Source organism: Nothobranchius furzeri, chromosome 15 (assembly GCF_043380555.1).
Source record: "Nothobranchius furzeri strain GRZ-AD chromosome 15, NfurGRZ-RIMD1, whole genome shotgun sequence".
In the NCBI taxonomy this organism is placed as follows: Eukaryota; Metazoa; Chordata; class Actinopteri; order Cyprinodontiformes; family Nothobranchiidae; genus Nothobranchius; species Nothobranchius furzeri.
In genome coordinates, this window is record NC_091755.1 from 46,300,556 (window position 1) to 46,326,675 (window position 26,120).

Here is a 26,120-nt window from a genome sequence, read left to right on the forward strand (position 1 = left end):
AGACGGAGAACGCAAGCTTGTGATTGGTCAGGACGCCGCTGTCGTCTACACCGCCGCCATTGTGCCCTCAAAACCATAAAGAGAGCCGAAGACAACTAGAGGCACACACGGAGACGCTTGAAGAATACCTCGCGAAAAAACTCTAAAAACATGAACGTTTAATCCCCCGTGACTGGAGGAGTGAAAAGATGCGCAACAAGCGTTTTATTTGTGGACGGAAATGACAGGAAACGTGGGTTTAGAGGTGGCGAGTGCATGAAGAGGTGGAGGAGGATGAGAGACAAATTTATCTGTGTTAAAAAGTCTCTTATATACAAAAACACAATATAAACACTCTATCGTGGGCCGATACATGACAGGATACCACAGAACAGCGCTACGCCCTCTGCTGTCCTGGCGGGGAACTGCTTAGCAACACTCCCGAGGAGACGGTCTCTGTCCGTGCGTACGTGTCTCTCCCTGTTGGAGCTGACGGAGAAGCATGACTCAGGCATAACAAAGCATCAGAGCTGTCGTCATATTCCTGTTCACATGGATATGGATACGGACTGCTGATGCTGAAGGTTCTGGGTCCACTGAGTGGGAATTTGATCTGGCGTTGATAGAATTTCTGATCACAAATAGCCAGTGTTGGGAGTGTTACTTTAAAAAAGTAATTAGTTATAGTTTCTGATTACTTTGTCAAAAAAGTAACTCAGTTACTGAGTTACAAGATTATAAAAGTAACTAATTACCAAGAAAAATATCTACTTCATTATTGTTTTTCTTTAAAGAATGCAAGAAAAATGGGTTCCCCTCTAAATTAAACGTACTTAATTTACTATAAATGACTACAGTACTGAAGTATAAGTTACTAAGAACATAATAAAATGAATGTCCTATTGTTTTTATAATACTGAATAATTGAAATAAATGGGCACTTAACAGGCAGAATCACAAACAGAAACATTCAATCAGCTAAAATGTAAAATGGCAAACAGAAACACCTGTAAAGGTTCCTGAGCCTTTAAAGAGCAAGTCACCCCCTACCAGAGTATTACTCCACTCCCACTTCCTGTTTGAAAAATGCATCAAATGCTGTTGCCTAGCAGACCAAGAGGGCGGAGCCGCTAACAAACAAACACACACACACACACAGGCTCACAGCATTGTGACATCACACTGTACCACTTAGCCAACAGCTATGGCATATTTAAATCCAAATGCAATGCAGAGTTTTTACCCGAAGAGGGCGCAACACTGACAGTTTTAAGCAGAATATTTAAATTTTAACTAAGATGCACTAAAGTGCCAAATTATTGAGTACACGTGTCTAGAGCACGATCAGACGCTCATTTATCTAGTTTATCAGTGAAGAAATGTTGATTTTGGGGTGACTTGCTCTTTAAATGGTCTCTCAGTCTAAAATAAATGTAATTTTGCACAGAATTCTAATTTTTCCCGCTTCACATAATTGTGTGTTTTAGTAGCATTTCCGTTGCTTTAATCTAGTAATAGTTAAATAAATAAATACAAATCCTTTAAAATGGCTAGACCACCAGCATGGTCTCTCTCTGCAGCAGAACCCATCCCAGTTTCCTCCTCCTCTGTGTGGAACAGCTGGAGCTCAGGATCTGGACTCACCTCCAAGTCGTTTCTCTGATCACAAAAGAGACATTTTACCAATAAAAGATGTGAAGTCTGCAGAGCAGCCCACACCTGCCTGAGCCTGAAAGACGGTAATCAGGGTGAAGAGGCGCCTGATGCCAATACATTACAGCTAGTTAGAGATGGAGATGTGTGTGAGTCACTTCACACACACACACACACCATCCATCCACGGAGGATCATACTAACAAAGTCCTGGGTCCACCGGAACCTCCAGCAGCAGCAGTAACTGACCCGATCTTGTGGTCCTGGAGAGTTCTGGTCCATTCTTGCATCCATCATGGCTTCTGCACTCTGGACATCTCACCTCAGAGTCTCAGTTTGTGATCATGGTTCTGTTCCATGACCTGGCTTGGACCGAGCTTCAGTCTTAATCATCTTGCCATGACCTTTAACCTTTGACCCAACCTGTAACAACCTTCTGGAATGATCAGCAGCGGGCTCAGATCTTCTTGTCTGTGGAGCGATGACTCCTTTGACGATCGCTCCCATAACTGAGGTTATTATTGGTGCGGCGCCCGTGTGCTCCTGGAGGAGTGGAGGATGGCGCTGAACCTCTGATCTTCTGGAAGCGGCGAGGGTGTTTCTCACTTCCTGTTTCTGTGGGGGTTAGGGTCAGGTGTGTTTGAACGATTCTTTTACAGCAGAAGTTCACTTTCAGACCGAAGGGAAAGTCTCATCGTAGATAACTGACTGAGTCACAGAGATGTGTCGTATTCATGCCTCCTTGCAGCCCATAATAATCAGCTGCAGTCCTAGTTACCATGGCAACACTGATGGAAGCAGATGGTCCGTGTTCTCCTGATTCTCTTTGAATTAAACTCACGTCATCTGATGCTGGATCGGGTTTGAATCTGAGGGATCTGTTGTTTGTGTGAACACACACACACACTCACAGTTAACTCTGTAAATTCAGATCAAACTCGCCGACTGAGTCTGATGGGAGCTGAAAGCCTCTGTGTGGACGGAAACGTCCATCAGATGTCCCCTCACCACTAACCAAAGCTTCTCTTAGCTCTGGTTTGGTCTCCTCCCATCAAAAAGCCACATCTGGATGTTCAGCTGCCAGATGTTTCACCCCCCAGTCCAGCGGTCTTCCCTCTGTTTGGAATCAGATCCAGTCTGACAGGATTCCAGGTTCAGACCAGTGGAATTCCAGTTTTCTGATGAAACCTCAGAGTTTGTAAATTTTATTAGACCATGATGGCGGCTTCTGCTGGGCTTCCAGGTCCGGTTCCTGCTGACCGGTCCTAGTCGCTTTCTGTGCTCTTCCCTAGGAGCTAGATGTTCTGTAGGCCAGGATGGTCCAGAATGCAGCAGCGCGTCTGGTCTTCAGTCAGCCAAAAAGAGAACACATCACCCCTCTGTTCGCTGAGCTCCACTGGCTACCGCTAGCTGCACACATCAAATTCAAATTGCTAACACTAGCAAACAAAGTCCTGGATGGTACGGCTCACTTCTACCTGAATCCTCTTACAAAGGCTTACATCACGTCTTGACCGCTCCGGCCATCAAAGGATCTTCGGATAGCAGAGCCAACACCACGCTCAGGACAATCCGACTCTTCTCATGTGTCGTTCCCATCGACATATAAATATTGGACAATGGGTTTCCATAGCCTCCATTAACACATTTTTGAAGATAAATGGGAGGTGGCCACCACCGCCATCTTGACCGTGTCACAGGTTCCGTCAAGCCCAGACAATTCCACAAAAGGGAAGAGAGGAGGAGCTGAGGGTGGGGCTGTAAGGCTGGGATCAACTGACGACACCCGGTCGAACTAGCTACAAGCTAACCCAAAGCTAATGCGGAGGTGGGAGCTAAGCTAACGGAGGTAGCAACCTAGCTACAACCGGAGTTAACTGTGCACAACACCAGAGCTTCTGAGTCAGAGATACGCCGGGCTGACCGCTGGGTAGAACCGGGTGGAACACAGACGTCACCCCGAGAGCTCCACAAGCCGATAGTGGGAACCCAGCTCCACCAACATGTTATATTTCAACCCATTTTCTAAAGTGCAGCATTATGTTAAATGCACTGGGGTTTACCCTATTACATTTAAATTTCATGGTTAAACAGTACATGTTAAAATCTAAGCTCAGCTCGGCAGTGACCTAAAATACATAAATATAATTTTACTTACCGAAAAAAATGAAGTAGAGACTCCTTGGACGCTCTATTAGTGCAATTAATGCCACAGCAAGTCATTTTGTCCAACAATTGCACAAAAATATCCAAACAAGAATACACAAACACAGAGACTCAAAATCCCGGAGCAGTTTCCAGGCCAGACCGAGGCTCTAATGAGGCCTTTCCCCGGTGCTAGCTCTGTGGTCACGTGGGTCTGATGCTCATTAATTATACAGAATTTTAGGCTTTTAATACACTTAAACAGAAGAGTGAGAAAAACATTCACCCCCCTCAGAGTTGTCATGAGTGTAAACTAGATCATTTAAACCTAAAACATGTTCTGGTACCAGGCTGTAAACATGTTTATTTCTGCTGTGAAATTGGTATTTTTAACATGAGAGTCAATGAGAATTTGCTCGCTTCTGACACCAGCCCCTAGTGGATGAAGGCGGAACTGCAATTTATTTCATTTCCGGGTTTGCCTCAATTTTAGAGCTGCGTTGTGGGGGCTTGTCGTTCCACAGATGTGGAATGTTCTACCAAGCACTACCAGAACAGGGGCTTCCTTGTCAACTTTCGAGAAACTCCTGAAGACCCAGTTCTTCAGAGAACATCTCCTAAACCAGCACCCGTCCCCCACTCCACCGTCCTCTCCATGTTCTCTTCACTTTATGACTGATCCTGCTGCCTCACCGCCACCTAGGACTGACTGATTAGTGTTTGTTGTCGGCCTCAAGGGCGACCTGCTGCTTTCATCATCACCCGGAAGTCTCTTTGGTCAAATACGTCTGCTAACACATAAACATAGTCCTCAACTGGTTCTAGACCAGCAGTTCTCCAGACTTCCTAAAGGTCCGAAGAAGGTTTGGAGGGTGGAGCTTGTGGTTCTGGTTTCTGAGCTGGTTCTGTGAAACCGGGTCCATTTGTATGAGCCTTAGCTGCTCTCTCCTGAGTGGTTCTAGAGACTAAATGCATCTGATCGTCACCTCAGAGGCTCGGTTCTGTCGGAGGGCAACAAAAGCTGACGGGTCATTGGGTTTCGGTCCGATAAGTTGGTTCTGATGAGTCGCTGTGAGTCTCAGTAATGACACAAAATTACAGTTTTTAGTTCCTCACGGATCTGATGGAAGCTTTTACACACACACACACACACACACACGTCACTATGGATTTCTGCAGTGTGTGTGTGTGTGTGTGTGTGTGTGTCAGAGGTGAGTATTTAACATGATTACAGCTTTCTACTATAGGCAGTGATTTACTCAGCTCACCTTCTCTCTCACACACACACACACACACACTCAGTGCTAAGGGTTTCTGTGGCGTGTGTGTGTGTGTGTGTGATGTCACTCGTGAAGCAGGTTTTTGTTTCCAAACAAACTTTGGGTTTAGGTGTATTGTGTGGATGAAGGATCTCCTTCAGCTCCAGACTTCCTGCTCTGGATTCTCCTCATTAAAGCAACTGAAACCTTATTTTAGTGTCACGTGTTTAATCTGAGTTTTTAGAACATTTCTAATTAAAAGTAGATCTTTAAGTTGTATTATACATATTATTTATGTCTCTGGTCCTTTTTACCGTTAAGACGTTAGAACCTTTCATGGATTCAGGATGTTTTTAACTTTACGGGAGAAGCTCAAACGTTCAGAATAGATCTGTTCGTATCTAAGCAGCTTCTGTGATGCTCAGCCAATCGGATCAGGCGCTGCTGTTGGGTTTTACGACCACGTTTGGTCTCTTTAGTCTGTCATCTGACAGATGAAGCAAGGTTATTGTTTTTCATTTTGGCCTCAAATCCTCCAGAAGGAGCATCAGGATTAGCACCTTCATCACAAACCTGTCATATGCAGTCCTGTTCATGTCTGCTGCCCCCTGGTGGCAGGAGACAGCTTTACCTATCTCACTTTTATTAACTCACAAAACATAATTGGGGTGAAATGAAACGGAACCAAACAGGAACGTTCTGCAAAGATTCCTTACTTATTGATGCTTGGAGAAGATCCAGGGAATCGTCGACCCAAGACCTGGGAAACCAAACATGTCAGCTGTGAAAGTTTGTAGAGGCTGACGTGAGAAAGTTGGAGGAAGCTTAAATCAACCAGCTGGACTTCTGTGAACTTTCTCCAGACACCTAGAAGAACGTCTGCAGAACACTGGATGTAAAACTGAAAAGTGGTGCAACATTTACAGGAGAAAACATTCCCTGTGATCCATTTGGGAACCAGAAACCAACGTTCCGTTAACGTTCTGGGATCCAGATGGAGAATCGACTGAAGGAAACGTCTCTGCCTCCGATTTCAGTCAGATTACAGATCAGCAGTAAAGAGGAGGCGAGAGCACGAGGACGGAGGTGAGAGTGATGAAACGGTAGACAATAGAGGGAGGGGAGGGAGGGAGGGATGGACAGAACGGAGGAGAGACGGATCAGGAGGTATAAAAGGAGCAGAAAGAGGAGGAGCAGCTGTGGTCTTGAGCGGGGAGAGCGTGCGGTTGTCTGTAACCACGGGGATCGCTGCCATGTCTGCCGCCACGGCAACAGAGGACAGCTGAGAAGAAGAGGAGGAGGCTGTCGGTTTGGTGCCAGACCCACGAGCAAGGCAGCCATGGGGATGAGATGGGAGAGAGAGAGGACGATGGAGGGAAGGAGAAAAAATAGAAGCTGAGATTTCAGAGTAAAACGTAATCGGAGAGGAAGCGAAAGCGCAGGAGGAGGAAGCGAGCAGGAGAAGTGACCGGGTGGTTCTGCTGAGTTATACACCTCCATGTCTGCTCCGATCCAGTAAGTCCGCTTGTTTCTGATGTTTCACTTTTAGCCTCGTCTGACAGATGTTTTCCTCATGCAGCTGTTTGTCTGTGAGCGGTAAATAACTTCAGTAAACATCTTAAACGTTCATTCTGTAAAAGCCTTCAGCTGTGGTTCAGTCGGACCTAACGCACTTTAACCTCCTACTTCTGCTCTAGATGTCGCCGAGAGCAGAACCGCCCTGGGAAAACGGCACAAACTAGAACTTAAAGTATTTAAATCTAGAGCCGAAACTCCTAGAGCAGCTAAGCATCAACTCGGTAATTTCATCTGAGACGAGACATCTGCTGATTTATAAACTGGAGAAGAGGAGAGAGCCTAGATCAGCGGGAATGTTGAAGGTCCTGTATCGCGCTGTTTTACACCCTCCAGAGCAACCGCTGGCACGGTGGAGGTCTCATCTACATTAAATGTTATTTATTACACAGACTTGATCAATAAGACCTTTAAAACAGCAGCTTTTGCAACGCGCACCGGCGGTGGCGGTAAACTGGAGCGCTGGCACATTTCCCAGTGTGTCACTCAGAGATGAACATTTCTTCTGGCTTTAGTGTAATTATTAACGATGGAGATATTAGTTCACAGGTATATTTATAAAGGTATTATTTCACATTTCCAATCATCTGGGGCTTTTGTGGGAGCAGATATCTAGAGACATGCCTGGAACCCGCCTTCGTACCACGTTCGGCCTCAAACAGGCTTTAGTGTTTACAGTTCAGGGGAGGAGGGGTCCAGATTTCAACACTACCTGGATAAGGTGTGGTGAGGTAATGATGATGCAAAAGCAACCTTGTCTGCAGTAGCGTAGCTAAGCTGAAGGGAAACTGGAGCTCAGAGAGCAGAATGCATGCTTGGAGCCTAAAACCACTTTGGAGGTGTTTTCCATGAGAAAATATAAAACGGTCAAAAGCTCCTAGAAGTAGATTGTGCATGATATAGGAGCTTTAAAGCTGCTGTCAGCTGCTCATCAGGGGTCGCCATGGTAACTAGCCCACCCCTCGACAGGAAGCCTTCTCGACTAACTTCAGTATTGGCCAACGATAGCCCCAGCTACTGCTAATGTCCTTGTTGAAGGAGGGGAAAACAGGAAAGAAGAATGTTGGAGCGCAGATTTAGCATCCCAGGACGTACCGGGAACATCCAGACGTGAATGAATGCCAGGAAGATCCATAGGTTGCCTATTGAGTAATCTGGATACTGAGCAGGGCTGTGCAGTGTTTCAAGTTCCAGGCAGTCATGGAACCATCAGGGTAAACAAGCCAATCAGCACGCAGCTCATTTAATTCTCATGTCCTGGCTGAGTGGGCGGGGCAAACCAATCTTTCCACTGTAGGGCTGTAGTATGGGCCTTGTTTGGTTATTTACCAGGACTCCTGGGCCATTATGAGCCCCAACAAAGTTTCATATGCTTCATAGAGGCTCCAAGAGAAGTTTCCAATTTTGAGTGGAAACAATCTAGAACCCCTCTAATGAACCAGGAGAATGTTCTGCTCAGACCAGCAGCAGCTGGCAGGATGAGGACAACCTTCCGTGTGTCTGTGTTTGCCTGAAGCCGCCTGATCTCTTCATGACCTGGCGGTTCCTCCCTGATCCAGAAGATCTGAAGATGAAACATTAAATCTGCACAGAGCTGCTCTTCAAACTTCAGACTCGATTAAATTTCCTCTCAGAGATCAGCGGCTTTATTTAAACTTCTCACCTCATGGAACCAGCTAAATAACGTCTGTTTACAGTATCTGTTACCATGGAAACCACCTCTGTGTTAATGTTGCCGTGTTTCCGTGCGGTGTGACCTTTCACCTCCCCCGCTGGTGCGTCTGCATTTAAAGTCTGATGAATATGAATGAACGGATGAAAACGCAGCACCGCCAGACCTCTTTATTGACATTCACCAGCTTTCACACGGCGCCACCCGGCCCGCCCCTGCCTCATGAATATTAATGAGCAGATTGATGGGTAGAGGGAGGAGAGCCAGAAAGGGCGCATCGGGATGACAGACGGCACAATTTATGATCCTGGAGGCGTTTGGAGCGTGTGATCGGTGCTCAGAGGAGCGTGACCGCGCGTGCAAAGCGTAAAATTTCATTAATGTATATTTCATACGACCATCTTAAAAACTCAGCGTAGGGCTTGGCGCTGATGCGATTTTAACCACATAGTCAGTTTAGAGTCGGTGAAGACAAATGTTCATCACTCCTCTGGTCCGGAGCGTACAGGCATGTGTGTAAACATCACCACTAGTGACCTCAGAGAAGGGACTGACGCTGCTAGAGGTCAAAGGTCAGTAAGAGTCCATCATTCCCCTGAGAAAAAGATGATTCACAAACTAAAAAACTATGAGGTCAGAGATCATCGTTTAGAGAAATGAGAAAAATCTGCAGGCCTCAGAAGGTAAAAGATCAAAGGTCACGACATGACAGTTTGTTTGGCTTCTGGACCCTGAGACCAGAATGGAGATGTTTACCCATCACGCTCTGCAGCTGGTTCTGACCTTCTGACCCGGGATACCAAATTTCCCAAAAGTCTAATCCGAGTCCATCTGTGTGAAGATTAGACATAACTGGGTCATGAAACAGATCCAGGGTCCAAACACAGCAGCACGAGGACGCTGCAGTGGTCCAGTCAGAACCAGGCTGAGATGCCACCAAAGAGCTGGAGGCCTGGGAACCACAGTTATGTAAAAAATAGACCAGAACCGCGTGAGACCGATGAGGTCCAACAGAAGACGGATTCTGAGAGGTGGACAGATGAGTTTTAGTCCTTCGAATGCTGCCGTTGTGTCTTTGGCCAATAAACTAAACCCAGCTTGCTTGCTGGTGGTGGCGAGTGCACGGCAGCCTCGCCCCAGGGCAGCTGTGGCTGCGTTGTACCTCACCACCAGTGGGTGAATGTGTGTGTGAATGGATGAACGATGCACTGTAGTGTAAAGCGCTTTGGAGTCCTCCGTCTCTGGGAGGTGCTACAAGTGCAGGTCATTCCTCATAAATATAAACTCCTGTTTTTGTCCCATCTGGGTTGAGTTTCTGTTCTTCTGTGGTTGTTTACTGATCTACAGTTTCACCGCTGTCAGAGGAGAAATCTGAATATCAAATAATACAAAAAAAACAACCAGGAATCGGGAGCAGCAGCTTTATTTTTGTCCTCGGAGCGGCAGCAGCCGGTGGATCAGAACCACATAACGTCAGCGTATCAGATGAAGTTGTGTCATTAGCAGTCTGTTAACTGTTTACGGCCTTCACTGATTTATCTTGAAGCTGCTGACTCAGGGGTGTCATGCTGAGTCATCAATCAAACTTGTTGGATGTTCAGACCGGTCCAACTGGTCCGATGGAAGACTCCTGCCCCAGGAAACTGTGATCTTCCCCCTCAGGCTTCTTGCTGTTGGTGGAGGAAAAATATCTTCCTGTTTCCCAGACTTTTCCTGGGAGGAGAGGTGGACTTCTCATAGATACAAAAACTCCATTCTAACCCCGATCCCGGTAAATCCTGGATGCCTGGTTCAGCTGATCCAGAGTTATAAAGCTAATGGTGCTAACAGAGCTGGTGGTGGTGCTATCAAAGCTAATGGCGTCAACAGATCTCACAGTAATAGAACAGGATAGAAAAGAGAGAAAATCCCTTTATTGTTGCTGTCTGCATCACAGCAAATTCAGAAGTGTTAATTTTCAGGTGTTGGTCCAATTTAACACCAAGAATAGTTAATTTAACACTAAAAAGTGTTATATAGTTGATATGTAACACTGACATGAGAGTTAAAACTCAGTGTTTCCTAATCAACTCTGTAGGAGTCATTTTAGATTAAATAACTCCTGAAAATCTAACTCTGAACTCCCGCAGCAGCTGTAACGCCTGCGGGGTTAATTTGTAGACGCCACCCTTTTATTCTAAAAGTTGGACTGGTAGCGACCGATTGGCTGCAGAGAGCTGCGGTGGGCAAGGCGCATTGTTAAGGTGTTAAGAGCAACGTCCTCCTGCGGTGTCCGTGAGGGCGCACGGGGTTGGTTAGCATTCCTCCCAGAGATATGTATATAAACACGTGTTTATATACATATCTATGGTTCCTCCTACGTCCATCACAGCGGTGGGTGGGGCTTGAGCGGGTGAGTTTGACCAACTTCCGGGGAGGTTTGTTAAGATGAACGGCTCTCAGCAGGGACTCGGCTCTCGTCATTCACTTTGAAAACCCGTTCAAAAGACTCGATTCGTTTGTGAACGTCACATCACTAACACTGGTTGTAGTGTACATGTGATTGAAATGAACTCTTTAAATAGTTAGGCTAACAAGTGTTAACATGTGGTGTTTTAACACTAACTTGGTGTATTTAGTAAACCCTGCTGGTGTTAAAATTTAACATCAAAAGAGTTCAGTATTAACACTAAAATAGTGTTAATACTGAACTCTTTTAAAAGTGTTGATTTAACACTGAAGCAGTGGTTCCCAGATAAAGTCTGAAGAAGTGTTCATTTTAACTCTTGAATGTTAATTCAGAACTTTCAAATTTGCTGCGTGGGGAACTAAAGCTTGGTTTATGCTAGACGCGTTTACTTTCCGCTTGGTGATGCGGCTCGCGGATGGAACGCGCTTCACAACTCACAGCGTTTATGGTTCATGCAGCTTGTCTCTGCGGGGAGCCAATATTCTCCCAAACTGTAGGGGGCAGCATGGAGCTCTACGGCATGCATCCAACACTAGGCGCGGTGGAGGGGCGTGGTTGTTAAAATGACGCAACTTTGTCGCGCGGAGCCGTGCAAACCTAGCGGACGCGTCAAGCATGAACATAGCTTAACAGAGCTAGTAACAAGGCAGCCCCAAAGACACCTGCTTCCATAAGCACACACACACACACACACGAGTCTCAGTTGCTTCTGTACAAATGCAATGTGCCTATTTATTCTCTTGCTGTCGTTGTGTGTGTCTTTGGGGCTGCCAGCGGAGATGTACAGCCAAGTCTAAAATGGCGCGTGCGATTCCGTTATGTTACTAATTATTTTCACTTGCAGTCAGTCATCAGGATAGTTTTTTCCCTCTCGTCTGCTGGCTGATCTTCACTGGCTTCCTGTGAAGTTTAGGATTGGTCTTAAGATTTTGTTACTGGTTTTTAAACGTCTTCTTCACCCGAGGGAACTCATCGGACCCTATGCTCCATCCAGATCGTTGAGATCGGCTGATCGCCATCTGCTGGTGACATGCAGATAAAGGCTGAAGTGGTGGCTCCTGTGCCGTGGAACAGCCTGTTAGGACAGCTGATGCTGTGACCCGGTTTAAAGCGCATCTGAAGACGCGTTTGTATACCTCGGCATTCTGCTGATCACTTCCAGGTTTCAGGTTCATTTTTGGTTTGTTTGCTTTTAATCTTTTGAAATTTAGTATTATTGCTTTTAGGGTTTGCAGCTTGTTTTACTGTAGTTTGACTCTGTGTGCAGCACCTTCGGGCAACCGCTGTTGCCGTTTAAAGATGCTATAAAATAAAAAATTGACTCGACTTATCTCACTCTGGGAAATATGCCAACAGACAAAATTTCATTTTTGGGGCGGAATATTCTGAGACAGCAGTAGCTCAGGAAGTGGAGCGGATTGTCCAATAATAGGAAGGTTGCAGGTTTGATTCCATCTCTGACCAGAGAATGCTGCTCTTGTGTCCTTGGGCAAGACACTTAACCCGCCTTGCGGTGGTCGGAGGGACTGGCGGCGCCGGTGTTCGGCAGCCTCGCCTCTGTCAGTGCGCCCCAGGGCAGCTGTGGCTACATCGTAGCTCATCCCCACCAGCGTGTGAATGGGTGGGTGACGGACTGTGTTGTGAAGCGCCTTGGGGGATCTGCGTCAGCTGCACGAGGGCGAGACGCACACACACTGACAGAGAAGTTTTGGTCTCCGACTTCTCCGTCTCCTGTTGCATTTCCCACCGGGACAACAGAGGGCGTAGCGCTGCTCTGTGGTGTCCTGTCCTCTCCGGTCCCAGATGGTGCATTTGCTATTGTGTTTATATTGTGTTTTTGTATTTCAGAGACTCTTTAACCTTTTCATGCGCTCGCCACCTCTAAAACCACGTTTCCCGTCATTTCCATCCACGAATAAAACATGCCTGTTGCTAGATATCTTCGGTTTCCTTTGCTTTTGAGGGTGCAACGGCAGCGCTGCTGACGAAAGCAGCGTCCTGACCAATCACAAGCTTGCGTTCTCAGTCTCGTTCAACGGATGTTTAGAAAAGAGGGCTCTGTCCTTGCGAGCCTGCAGGAGAGCGCTAGCAAGGACGGATAAGGGTGCGTGCTGAGCTCCAGTCCCTGAGGGTCGGTGTCCTGCAGGTTTTTAGTGTCCTGCAACACTCGTGAACAGAACTAGCTCAAGTCCAGCTGAATACTGCTACGGAGGAAGGGGAGCATTCTGATTCGTGTGTTTTGGAGGTCGACGCCGATTCCTCGACGAATGGAGTTGGAAACAGCTGCTGTATCATAACATAATTTAGGGCAAATTTACAGCAACATGTTTCCTCCAGTTGGTTGTTGAGTTGTTGTAGTCTGACATGTCCCGTTCGTTTTGGCACACACAGAAGGCACCGTATTATACACGAGCTCATTTGTACATTTTTACAGACGTTAGCTTGTGCCATATAGATTTTTCCGTTTCTGTTGGTTTAAAAAGCCAAAATTGGCATTCTCCCAATGTTTATATATGTTGATCATGTGACTGCATGACTACATCCCATTGGTGAAAGAGCTACAGGAAGATCCACTCGCAGAGGGATCACTTATTACTGTGTGAAATGCTGCTGACGGTGTAGATAACGCTAACAGAGCTAACATTGCTAACGCTGCCAACAGAGCAGATATGCTAGTGAAGTTGAAACAGTTCTGATTATTCTGTCTAAAGGTTTATTTTTGAGACAAAGCTTCATTCACCTGCTGATCCTGCTTCTCATCTACTTGTCTGTGGATGTTCTGCAGAAATCCGTCTACAGTTTAAATCATCCCCACTATAAAGGACAGAAGTTGGCTGTCTGGTATTTCAGGAAATCATTTGACCTTTGAACTCTGGCGTACAGCTTGCAGAGCCGACTGTGACCCAGACGGAGAATAATCCCGCCGTTTGAGTCAGGGTTCTTCTGATCTCAGGTCAGTTTTTAGGTCAGTTTCATAATGAGGCTGAATGATGTAACTGATGTAGATTAGAGCTGAAGTCAGGTTCAAAAGGGTTCAGAACTACAGCAGGACGCTGGATCGGGTCCAGACAGCTGCTCTGATCCTACTGGTATGACCTACAGCTTAAAGACCAAACCAGGGCTACAAAGTGTTTGCCTGTTTGTGATGGTTAGCTGAATATCTCCTGAACCACAGGACGAGTCTGAATGAAACTCTGACAGGAAACACAGGATGAACAGCGGGTTTCCTCATGGAGTCGACCCAAGATGGCCGCCTCTGTTAATTAACATTATTAAACGATAAACTGCCTTTGATGTCGATATGGAGATAAAACCTGATGGGTTGCTAGGAGTCGTTCACACTCAACTACAAATCCACTCCTCATCCAGTCCAGAACTCAGGATCCAGTCCAGAACATGTGATCCAGTCCAGAACACGTGATCCAGTCCAGATCTCATGATCCAGTCCAGAACTCAGGATCCAGTCCAGAACACGTGATCCAGTCCAGAACATGTGATCCAGTCCAGATCTCGTGATCCAGTCCAGATCTCATGATCCAGTCCAGAACTCAGGATCCAGTCCAGAACTTGTGATCCAGTCCAGAACTCGTGATGCAGTCCAGATCTCATGATCCAGTCCAGAACTCGTGATGCTGTCCAGATCTCATGATCTAATCCAGAACTCCTGATCCACTCCAGAACTTGTGATCCAGTCCAGAACTCGTGATGCAGTCCAGATCTCATGATCCAGTCCAGAACTTGTGATCCAGTCCAGAACTTGTGATCCAGTCCAGATCTCATGATCCAGTCCAGATCTCATGATCCAGTTCTGAACACATGATCCAGTCCAGAACTCATGATCCAGTCCAGAACTTGTGATCCAGTCCAGATCTCATGATCCAGTCCAGAACTCATGATCCAGTCCAGAACTTGTGATCCAGTCCAGATCTCATGATCCAGTCCAGGTCCAGATTTCATGATCCAGTCCAGAACTAATGATCCAGTCCAGATCTCGTGATCCAGTCTAGATCTCGTGATCCAGTCCAGAACTCATGATCCAGTCCAGAACTTGTGATCCAGTCCAGATCTCACGATCCAGTCCAGGTCCACATCTCATGATCCAGTCCAGAACTCATGATCCAGTCCAGATCTTGTGATCCAGTCCAGATCTCGTGATCCAGTCCAGATCTCATGATCCAGTCCAGAACTCGTGATCCAGTCCAGAACTTGTGATCCAGTCCAGATCTCATGATCCAGTCCAGAACTCGTGATCCAGTCCAGATCTCATGATCCACTTCTGAACTCATGATCCAGTCCAGATCTTGTGATCCAGTCCAGATATCGTGATCCAGTCCATATCCCATGATCCAGTTCTGAACTCATGATCCAGTCCAGATCTTGTGATCCAGTCCAGAACTCCTGATCCAGTCCAGGGCTGTTTCTCAGTATGCGTACTCATCTGAATTTGCATCCTTGTGAAACGTCATCAACACTGACCCAAGTTCTGTTCCAGTCCTAAGTATGTGTCATGGCAAGTTCGATCAAAGTTCCTGGATGTGTTCCTGCTCACAGTGGCACATACACCGTGGCAGAAAGTCGCCGTAATAATACCGCAGCAGTGTGTCTTATAAACTCGCCATGCCGGCATGGCGTTGTTCAAATTTTGTGGCATTCGTTCCGCCTCGCTTGGTAGTTGTCTTATAAGGTGATTGCGCCTTGGCGCAACAGAGGGAGTTGTCATGATGACGTTGGGAGTTTATGCCGTGCTCTGACCGGTGTTATGTCAATTTGAGTTCCCTCGTCAACATACAAAAAATAACCCTCACTATTTGGGAAAAAATGCTCCTAACTCAAGGGATGAGCCTGAGTTATGTCTACACTTAAAGCTGCTTTCCGGAGTTTTCCTCTTTCAGAAATTATGTATGATTTGTCAGAAATCCATAAAAGTGATTATCTCATCATGTACTGTGATATATTATAAGCAATGCGTCTTTTTTTTTTTTTTTTTTTTTTTGCTAAGCACGCCCGCTGCCCGGCAGAGCTCCGTGCAATAGGAAACTGAGCGCCGACCAGAACTAACCAATAGCGTTAGACTACCGCTTAGATGCTTCAAATTTAAGGGAAACCTCGGCTGATGCAGAGTTGATTAACTTTTCACGGACAAGTGAGTCTCTAAAATATAAATATATGAGAACACAACATGACGTGAGAATAACACTCGTAAAAGTACGTGTTTGTCGGCTACAGAAGCACGTTTATAAACAGAAGCGTGAAGTCGCCATCTTAAAAACGCAGAGGAACAGCCTTTTTGTGTGATACGCTTGTCAGCCACTAGATGGCGCCATCGCATAAGATAAATACTCCGGAAGGAAGCTTTAACCGAGACCTTTACCCAGGATTCTCAGACCCGTGCAGCTCCAGCAGTGTCCCATCAGGTTTCAGTCCGATCACAGTGGGAACTGCTGGAACACGAGCACTCCATCAGACCCACACACACACACACACACACACACACACACACACACCTCTCAGTGTGTCTTCAGGAAGATTTATCTGTTTTTATATCCATCAGAGCCCCTGCTGATACATCACACACACACACACACTTTCTCACACATACACTCTGTGCTGCTCTCTCTCTCTCTCTCTCTCTCTCTCTCTCTCTCTCTCTCTCTCTCTCTCTCTCTCTCTCTCTCTCTCTCTCTCTCTCTCTCTCTCTCTCTCTCTCTCTCTCTCTGTCTCACTCACACACACACACACTGTAATTGCTGGTTTTATTATCCAACAGACGAAAGCCTGCAGCTCGATTTACTGAGAATAATTTTGATCTCTTCACTCTGAGACCGGGCCGTCTGTCGGACTCGTCCAGAACACAAACCCAAACCCGCTTTGCTGTTTGAAATGTTTCAGCTGAAGGAATAAAATAACTCTTAAAAAGAACGGAGAGACAAATAAAAGTAACGCGGGTTAGTTTGGTTCTGACAGGAACCGGAACCAAACGTCCGTTTATGTTCGTGTTCTTCAGTCCTGCTGTGAACGCTTATCACATCTATTAAAACAAGCCAAAATTATGAAGATGAAAGAACAAAACTCCCAAAGTTTCTGTTACTCCGGAGGACAGGGACCGTTGTCCCTGCAGCCTCCTCGGAAAAACCTTTCCCAGGATGGATCATGTGGGAATAAACCAGATGGTCGTCAAACGGGACTCAAACGGGCTCGTCTGAATCATTTCTAAAGGATCTGTTTGTGTTTTACAGCTGTTTGTGAGGGCCAGGGCTCGTAGACCATGGAGGCCCGACTCCTCCTGCTCCTGTTTGTCTCAGTGACGCTTGGCCACGCCCAGTTTCCCTCTGGACAGCGGCTGAAGCCCCGCCTACAGAGGGATCGGCGAAACATCCGTCCCAACATCATCCTGATCCTGACGGACGACCAGGACGTGGAACTGGGTGACTGAACCTCTTCAGAGTGTTAGACCCCCTCTGGTGGCTCAGTTGGGAACAAATAATTAATTAATAGAAGACGCTGTTTTTATTTTAACCATGAATCTGTTTTGGTTTCGGATTGATCTGACGCGTCTCTTTGAGTTTGAGACGCGTGTCCAACAGCGTCCCCGTGTCTCTCCAGGATCCATGCAGGCGATGAACAAGACCCGCCGTATCATGGAAGAGGGCGGGACCCTTTTCTCCAACGCCTTCGTGACCACGCCCATGTGCTGTCCGTCGCGCTCGAGCATGCTCACCGGGAAGTAAGTCCCGCCCCGCAGGACTCCGACGGCCAATCACAGCCGAGCCCTCGTGCTCTTTTTGAGTTCCTGTTGCTGCTTCTGCTCTCAGGTACGTGCACAACCACAACACCTACACCAACAACGAGAACTGCTCCTCGTTGTCATGGCAACGACACCACGAGCCACGGACCTTTGGAGTCTACCTCAACAACACCGGATACAGAACAGGTGGAGTCGGATGTGAACGGGTTTGGTTTAATGCAAAAGAACTTTTTATTTATCTGTAATCCTGATTTGTGTTTTATTAAGGATCAGGGGTCAAAAGGTCACAGAGGTCAAAGGCAAAGAACTTTTCTACCCAGAATCCTCCAGCTGAACAGCTGGTTATGTCCATCAGAACTATATACGAGTCCAGAACCGTTCAGAGTTTTCTCTTTGACCATTAATGGTAAACGGCCCGTGTTTGTGTGGTCCTCGTTAGGGTTCCACAGCCCCCCAAGGCGCTTCACAACTCACCCGTTCACACACTGGTGGGGAGGAGCTACGGTGTAGCCACTGCTGCCCTGGGCCATCAGCACCAGCGGCGTTGACGCTGGTGCTGATGGGCCACCAGGATGGAGCCGGGTCATTCCTGCTGCGGTTCTGATTCTGTTCCGTTCCGTTTGTCCCGCAGCGTTTTTTGGGAAGTACCTGAACGAGTACAACGGCTCGTACGTTCCAGCCGGGTGGAGGGAGTGGCTCGGCCTGGTCAAGAACAGCCGGTTCTACAACTACACGCTGAGCCGGAACGGGGTCCGGGAGAAGCACGGGGCGCAGTACCCGCAGGTCAGAACCGGGTCGGCCTGGCAGATTCTGGACATCCACTCAGAAACTGACCCAGAGTGTTCAGATGTGTGTGTGTGTGTGTGTGTGTGTGTGTGTGTGTGTGTGTGTGTGTGTGTGTGTGTGTGTGTGTGTTTTCAGGACTACCTGACCGACCTGATAACGGCCGAGTCCATCCAGTACTTCCGCTCCTCAAAGCGGGTCTACCCTCACCGACCAGTTCTGATGGTTCTGAGCCACGCAGCTCCACACGGGCCAGAAGACTCGGCACCGCAGTTCAGCACCGCCTTTCCCAACGCATCACAGCACATGTAGGCCATGCGCGCACACACACACACACACACACACACACACACACACACATTGAGGATAAGCTGGTGTAATCCAGGAGAACAATGGAGCAGTTCTGTTCTGCTCAGCTGGATAAATCTGGACTAAAACCAAAACAATCTCCTACCACAGAGTCCCAAACCAGTACCAGAACTCAGAGTAAGTTCTATCGTAGTGTCCGTTCAGAACCTTTGACCTGATATGACTTGAGACGAGATCCCTGTTGTCCATCCAGTTCTGAGTCCGGTCCGGGTCTGAGTTTGGTCCAGGTCTGAGTCCAGTTCATGTCTGAGTCCGGTCCAGGTCCAAGTCCAGTTCAGATCTTAGTCCGGTCCAGGTCCGAGTCCGGTCTAGGTCCGAGTCCGGTCTGGGTCTGAGTCCGGTCCAGGTCTGAGTCCAGTTCAGGTCTGAGTCCGATCCAGGTCTGAGTCCAGTTCAGGTCCGAGTCCGGTCCGGGACTGAGTTTGGTCCAGGTCCGAGTCCGGTCCGGGACTGAGTTTGGTCCAGGTCTGAGTCCGGGACTGAGTTTGGTCCAGGTCCGAGCCCGGTTTAGGTCTGAGTCCGGTCCTGGTCCGAGCCCGGTTTAGGTCTGAGTCCAGTCCGGGTCCGAGTTTGGTCCAGGTCTGAGTCCAGTTCAGATCTTATTCCGGTCCAGGTCTGAGTCCGGTCTAGGTCAGAGTCCGGTCTGGGTCTGAGTCCAGTTCAGGTCTGAGTCCGGTCCAGGTCTGAGTCCAGTTCAGATCTTATTCCGGTCCAGGTCTGAGTCCGGTCTAGGTCAGAGTCCGGTCTGGGTCTGAGTCCAGTCTAGGTCTGAGTCTGGTCCAGGTCTGAGTCCGGTCCAGGTCCGAGCCCGGTTTAGGTCCGAGTCCAGTTTTTGACTAACCAAACTCCAGTCCAGTCAGCTGTTTTGAGTTTATGTAGATGGAAAAAAGGGGCGGGGCTAATTGTAGGTCAGATGACTAGAAAGACGCTGATCACATGATATTAAATCAACGCTGCTTTGATTTCAGCAGAGGTTATCTGCTTATTTCCGTCTCCCAGTACTCCCAGTTACAACTACGCTCCGAACCTGGATAAACACTGGATCATGCGTTACACCGGCCCCATGAAGCCGATCCACATGGAGTTCACCAACGTTCTCCAGAGGAAGCGTCTGCAGACGCTGCTGTCGGTGGACGACAGCGTGGAGAAGGTTGGACCAGCTTCTAGATCTGGAAGAAACAAAGCAGCTTGAGCTGCTGGAGCTAGGGACGGAACGGGAAACTAAAAGACGTTTCACGTGTTTCAGCTGTATAACATGCTGGTGGAGACGGGCGAGCTGGACAACACCTACATCATCTACACGTCTGACCACGGCTACCACATCGGCCAGTTTGGCCTGGTTAAAGGTGAGAAACCAGCAGCATCTTCATATGAGTCCATGCCTCAGTGTGAAACGTTTAGGACACGCTAACCCCCGCAGTTTTCATCCGGAAAGGCAAAAGTGGTGATTTTAAAACTGTTGTCATCATAAATCATCAATAAAGTTTTGGTCTGCAGGTAAATCCATGCCGTACGAGTTCGACATCAGAGTCCCGTTTTACATCAGAGGACCAAACGTGGAGCAAGGCAGCATGTGAGCACCACACACCAGCTGGGTCTAACTGGGTCTGGATGGGTCTAACTGGTTCTGGATGGGTCTAACTGGTTCTGGATGGGTCTAACTGGGTCTAAAGGTGTTTTTCCAGGAACACTACTGAGCCTAAACAGCTGGGTGCAGCGGTTTGAGTCAGCCCATCTGGGGGTAAACAGTGTAAGCTAACCTGTTTGCTCCACATAAACTCAAATCAGCTGGAAGACGATGGTGTCGCTGGACATTCGGCTCAGTTTTACGGGACTCTGAACCAGAAAATGGCTGCAGGCAGTGAAGCACAAGCCAGAAATCTCCGGAGCAACCAGTGACTCCGCCTCCTAGCCAATCAGTGGCCAGAATCACGATGCCGGCCTGACTCGGCCTTGCCAGGTACCTCAATGAAGCTAAGACTGAAAATAGGGAGAGAGTAGCGGGAAAATACCGAACTGCATCAGTCCAGGTTGCTCCGAGTAGTGTTCCTGGAAAAGCACCATAACTGGGTCTACATAGGTCTAACTGGTGTGTGTGTGTGTGTGCGTGCGTGCGTGTGTGTGTGTCAGTAACCCTCACATCGTCCTGAACATCGATCTAGCTCCGACCATCCTGGACATCGCTGGACTGGACACACCTCCAGACATGGACGGGAAGTCGATCATGTCGCTGCTGGATACAGACAAACCTGCCAACAGGTACACACACACACACACACACACACACACACACACACACACACTGGTGGTGATGACCTGTAGCACTGTTACCCACAATCCTCCATCAGAACCGCTAAACTGTGTTCCCGACTCTCATCATCCGCTCCTCTATAAAGGCATCTCTGCTCCGGAGCATACGGGCGTGTGTTGACGGCTGCCCAGAGTGTTTTGTTTCATCTCAGAACGTTTGAGCAGATCTAGACTAAAGAATCCCTCTGTAGAGGTCACATGATCCTTCCTTAGGAAGTCCTTTTCTCCTTCAGGTTCCAGGTGAGCAAGAAGCCGAAGGTGTGGAGAGACTCGTTCCTGGTGGAGAGAGGGTAAGGCACCTGTAACCTGCACCTGCTGGACTGAAAACAAACCAGAAACCTTGTTAGTCACAAGTCTGAGTCTAGTCTCCAGAAGACTCGAACGGCTAGTGTGGGACAACAGCTAATCTGAGCTAATCTGGCCTGACTAGTCTGAGGTAACGGCCATCTTGGGAAGTTCAGAAAGACTAGCCATTAGCTCGATGAACCTGAAAGATGTAAACTCTGTTTCTCTGAACCAAGGCTGTTCAGGAAGCTGACACTTCTCTTTAAGAGCCAGGTTGTCTGAACCGTGAGGTGGGTTCTGCCCATCTGGAGTGAGTGTGTGAAGTTCTGTCAGAACCTCTCGGACTGCTGCGTTTGTGTCCCAACAGGAAGTTGCTCCACCAACGAGTCGAAGGGAAGGAAGTCTCTCAGGAGGAGAACTTCCTGCCCAAACACCAGCGAGTGAAGGACCTCTGCCAGAGGGCCGAGTACCAGACACCCTGCCAGCAGACGGGACAGGTACCGAAACCCAGCTGGTTCTGATTTGCCGCCTCAGCCTGAGGCTTTTAAAACACGAGTGTCGATCAAGTTCTGATCAGGATCCAGTTTATAAAACCAAAACTGGACCTGACACAGCGTCAGTAGAACCGGTCCCATTCGGGCTGACTTCACTCCAGGTGGGTTCCTGTATCCGTCATTCCAGCAGCACTGGAGCGGCTCCGGACGGCGGGGGTGACCTCAGCTCACCTCGGTGTAGTCCCTGCCAGCTTCGGGACAAAATGTGTGTGTGTGTGGGGGGGGGGGTCTTTACTCCTGGGATCTGTAATAGAGATGTTGCAATCCCGATCAGATTCCGAGTCCCAATCCGATGATTAAGAAAAGACAGGAAGTGTGTTGATATTAAGAATACACGTGGAAGCCGCCTTGTCGCTCTTGTTTCTGATGGTTGGCTCGGTGTGCGTCTGTGCTGAGCGGCGGGGATGGCGGGGTCACTCATTCCTGCTAAACACCTGTAATGCTGCTGCTTCGGTAAAGTTAGGACGGGAAAGCAGATCGTGCCGCGACTCCAGAAGACCTCAAAACCCAGACACCCACCCAGTGTGGTGAATATATGCTGTTCATGGACTATTCCTTTAGTCCTGACCCCTGTTACTCCGTCAGGAATGCTTGTTTTAAATGGATACATTTTCCCACCCGATTCCAACTTGCTGAAAATCACATGGTCGGAGCATCCCGGATCTGTAAGCCACACAGAAACACAGCTCATCACAAACATGGCCGTGTGGAAAAATCTGCTCAGTTTTCTGGCTTTTTGTCAGCCTGAACCAGGAAAAGCTGAAGGCAGCGCCTAGAAAGCTCAGCTAACATGACTCCGCCCCCTAGCCAATCAGCGGCCAACATTTGGGATGCCGGCCCCGGATCAGCTCTTGGAACCTGAGAAATAGAGGGAACGTAGGGGAAAATATTCCAAACCGTGCTGTTGGAAAAGAACCCGTATCGTCCAGAACCAGCCAGTAGGAATGTTTAGAGTTCTGGAGCGGTGAGCTGAAGTCATCCAGCTTTGTTCTTCTGTTTCCAGAAGTGGCAGTGCGTCGAGGACAACACGGGAAAGCTGCGGCTCTTCAAATGTAAGAACGAAGGGGGGGGAGTTGAGAACTTCGATAGGGGCGTGGATGGTCGCCAGCATCCAATCAGCATCAAGTCCCAGCTCTACCTTCCTGACTCGGAGGCCTGCGACTGCAGCTTTGATGACCTACGACCTTTTAACGTCCGACCTTTCATGATGAAGAAATTCAGCAAGAAGTCGTTCTTCTCCAAAAAGAGTGAGTGTTCCTGTCCGCGCCTGTAGGGGCAGCAGCGAGTCGGATCAGATCATTTAGGTGGAGAAGCAGGTGTTTAGAATAGAATAGAGTAGAATAGTCTCTCTCTCTCTCTCTCTCTCTCTCTCTCTCTCTCTCTCTCTCTCTCTCTCTCTCTCTCTCTCTCTCTCTCTCTCTCTCTCTCTCTCTCTCTCTCTCTCTCTCTCTCTCTCTCTCTCTCTCTCTCTCTCTCTCTCTCTCTCTCTCTCTCTCTCTCTCTCTCTCTCTCTCTCTCTCTCTCTCTCTCTCTCTCTCTCTCTCTCTCTCTCTCTCTCTCTCTCTCTCTCTCTCTCTCTCTCTCTCTCTCTCTCTCTCTCTCTCTCTCTCTCTCTCTCTCTCTCTCTCTCTCTCTCTCTCTCTCTCTCTCTCTGGAGCTCTATCGCTTCCAGAGGTTCTATCGCTTCCAGCAGGAACCTCATTCAGAGCGGATGATGTAACTCTCCTTATACAGGTGAACCTTGGCCACCTGCTGTTTCTCTCACTGCTGTAGGACTGATGGCGACCTCTGACTGGGGGTCAGCTAAGATGTGATGCTGCCCCCTTCGGGTTGGAGACCGGGCTGTGTGTTGACCCCGCCCCCTCCAGGACCTAGAACAACTCTTTACTCGTATCAAACTTCATGTTTCCTGTTTTTGTGCACCAGAGTTTAAAACCCTGAAGAGTTTCTCCAGAAACCGCTTCAGCCGCTCTCTGTCCACCGTGAATAGTTACCCTGGCAACCACAGCCTGGGGGGCGGCGCCCATCATGGACAGTCAATAGGAGACGAGCCTGAGGAGGAGTTCAGTGGGATGGGAGACATCTCTGTTACGTCAGCCCCATCCACCTCCATCAAAGTGACGCACAGGTGAGCGGAGGACGTTTTTAATCAGAACGTTTTCAGATGGAAGCAAGGGCGCCCCCAAGGGGTGGCCAGGGGTGGCCATGGTCACCTCTAGAAAACGCCCCCCCTCCCCCTAGGAAAAGCCATTGTTAACAAATCATATTAATGTTCAGTCAAACCATATATTAATCTTGTTTATTCAAGACATAACTGTAAAACAAAATAAAAATATTATAATTAACGAGTAAATAAATAATCAGAATAAAAAAAACACGTTTCTGCTGCTCACATTTTAAAAAAGTTTTTATCTCCATAGTTTTTATTTTTATTTTGTGAACACAGCAACAGGTGAATAAACCTAAAAAATAAAATTTGGGAAAACAATTTAAATAACTGAAATGTATTTTTCTAAAATGTTTGCGTTTGTAAAATTGGAGTTAAATGTTTTGGATACCCACTGTTATTGTAATAAAAACAAATAACGGTGCAATGCAGCACGTCGCCACAGACTAAACTCTCCCAGAGTCACCACAAGGACCAATTTGGTGCCACCCCAAAAATTTCTTTGGCCCTATCTGGCCACCCCATCAAAATTTTCTGGAGGCGCCCCTGGATGGAAGCAGTCGGGCCGCCACGTGTTGAACTTCGTTAGTAAACGACAGGAACCCGCAGTTTAAACTCCTAGGCTATCATCACAATTCCTCATCAAACCACCTTAAAGCCTCTAGAGGAGCATCAGGATTAGCACCTTCATCAGGACCTGTCTTCTGCCCCCTGGTGGAGGATCTGCATAGGGTAAAGGCCTGTTTTATTTATAGCATTATATGATAGAATAACCTGTTTATTATTTGGTTGTTATGTTCAGATCTGATATGATGCATTTATTTCTAAATGGGAGGTTTTTAGTTATGAAATTCATGATTTAAACTTTTATTTAAAATTGATCTAAAAGAAATTCTTAGTAATGAAAGAGTGAAAAGTCAAATAAAATATTTTCATTTTCAAGAACATAAAAAAATAAGTAAATCTCAAACTGATTTTTAGAAATCATGTAAAAATAAAGACTAAACGTTTAAATGACAAACAGATTAAATCAATATGAGATGTTTAAAATGCAAGTCTTATTATGTCAGAGTAAAACAAACGCTTCAGACTGTTTCATGGATCAGCAGCTCCTTAAATCTGCAGCAGGAGAAACTCCTCTTCCTCGCCGTGACTCAGCCGCGGCTGCAGCTCACGCTGAATTATTGAACGAGTCGTTGGAGGAAAACGGTGTGAGTGATTAGAAAGTAAATGTCAGCTGGATGCGTCGACACACCGCTGCATTTATTACTCTGTGTGACCCGAGGGTTTCCCTGCAGGTGCTCTATCTTATCCAACGCCAGCGTGAGGTGCGACACCGGAGTTTACCGCTCGCTGCAGGCATGGAAGGACCACAAGCTGCACATCGACCACGAGGTAACACCAGAAACACCTGGTTGCTGCTCAGGAGGAACCAGGTGATGCAAACTGACTCCTAAAGTCTAAATGTTAAAACTGTAATGTGATCAAATCAGAACCAGCAGATCTCTGAGCGGAACGGAGGCACCACCTGCTGACAACTGTTAGTTACTACAGCAAATGTGTGAAATGAAACATGTTTTGGCTTCATGTCATCAGAAGTCATCTGGAATCTGAGTTCAGTGAAATCCCTGTTTGGTTTGATCTGAGTTAGTTTTTATTACTAAGGTGAATTTGTTTCTAGAGGATCAGGAGAACGTCCAGGATGGATGGATGGATGGATGGATGGGTAGAGGATGATGAGGATGGATGGAGGGATGATGGAGGGATGGATGGATGGATGGATGGATGGATGGGTAGAGGATGATGATGATGGATGGAGGGATGGATGGATGGGTAGAGGATGATGATGATGGATGGAGGGATGGATGGATGGATGGATGGGTAGAGGATGACGATGATGGATGGAGGGATGGATGGATGGATGGGTAGAGGATGATGGATGGATGGATGGATGGGTAGAGGATGATGAGGATGGATGGAGGGATGATGGAGGGATGGATGGATGGATGGATGGATGGATGGATGGATGGATGGGTAGAGGATGATGAGGATGGATGAAGGGATGATGGAGGGATGGATGGATGGATGGATGGATGGATGGGTAGAGGATGATGAGGATGGATGGAGGGATGATGGAGGGATGGATGGATGGATGGATGGATGGATGGGTAGAGG

The 26,120-nt window shown here is 47.6% G+C and overlaps 1 protein-coding gene across 3 annotated transcripts in view; it reads left to right on the forward strand.

Annotated features, from left to right (window-relative positions):
* The window catches only part of sulf2b (sulfatase 2b), a 48,867-nt gene that overhangs the window by 13,668 nt on the left and 9,079 nt on the right, over positions 1-26,120 (forward strand). For all 3 annotated transcript variants that reach the window (XM_070544941.1, XM_070544942.1, XM_070544943.1), the window contains exons 3-16: positions 16,969-17,157; positions 17,336-17,456; positions 17,545-17,663; positions 18,109-18,260; positions 18,399-18,568; positions 19,629-19,779; positions 19,876-19,975; positions 20,127-20,202; positions 20,760-20,888; positions 21,173-21,229; positions 21,592-21,721; positions 22,782-23,025; positions 23,705-23,906; positions 25,244-25,340. In XM_070544941.1, coding sequence (XP_070401042.1) covers positions 16,998-17,157; positions 17,336-17,456; positions 17,545-17,663; positions 18,109-18,260; positions 18,399-18,568; positions 19,629-19,779; positions 19,876-19,975; positions 20,127-20,202; positions 20,760-20,888; positions 21,173-21,229; positions 21,592-21,721; positions 22,782-23,025; positions 23,705-23,906; positions 25,244-25,340 — 1,908 coding nt within the window. In that variant the 5' untranslated portion in view covers positions 16,969-16,997. The remainder of the gene's footprint in view (positions 1-16,968; positions 17,158-17,335; positions 17,457-17,544; positions 17,664-18,108; positions 18,261-18,398; positions 18,569-19,628; positions 19,780-19,875; positions 19,976-20,126; positions 20,203-20,759; positions 20,889-21,172; positions 21,230-21,591; positions 21,722-22,781; positions 23,026-23,704; positions 23,907-25,243; positions 25,341-26,120) is intronic.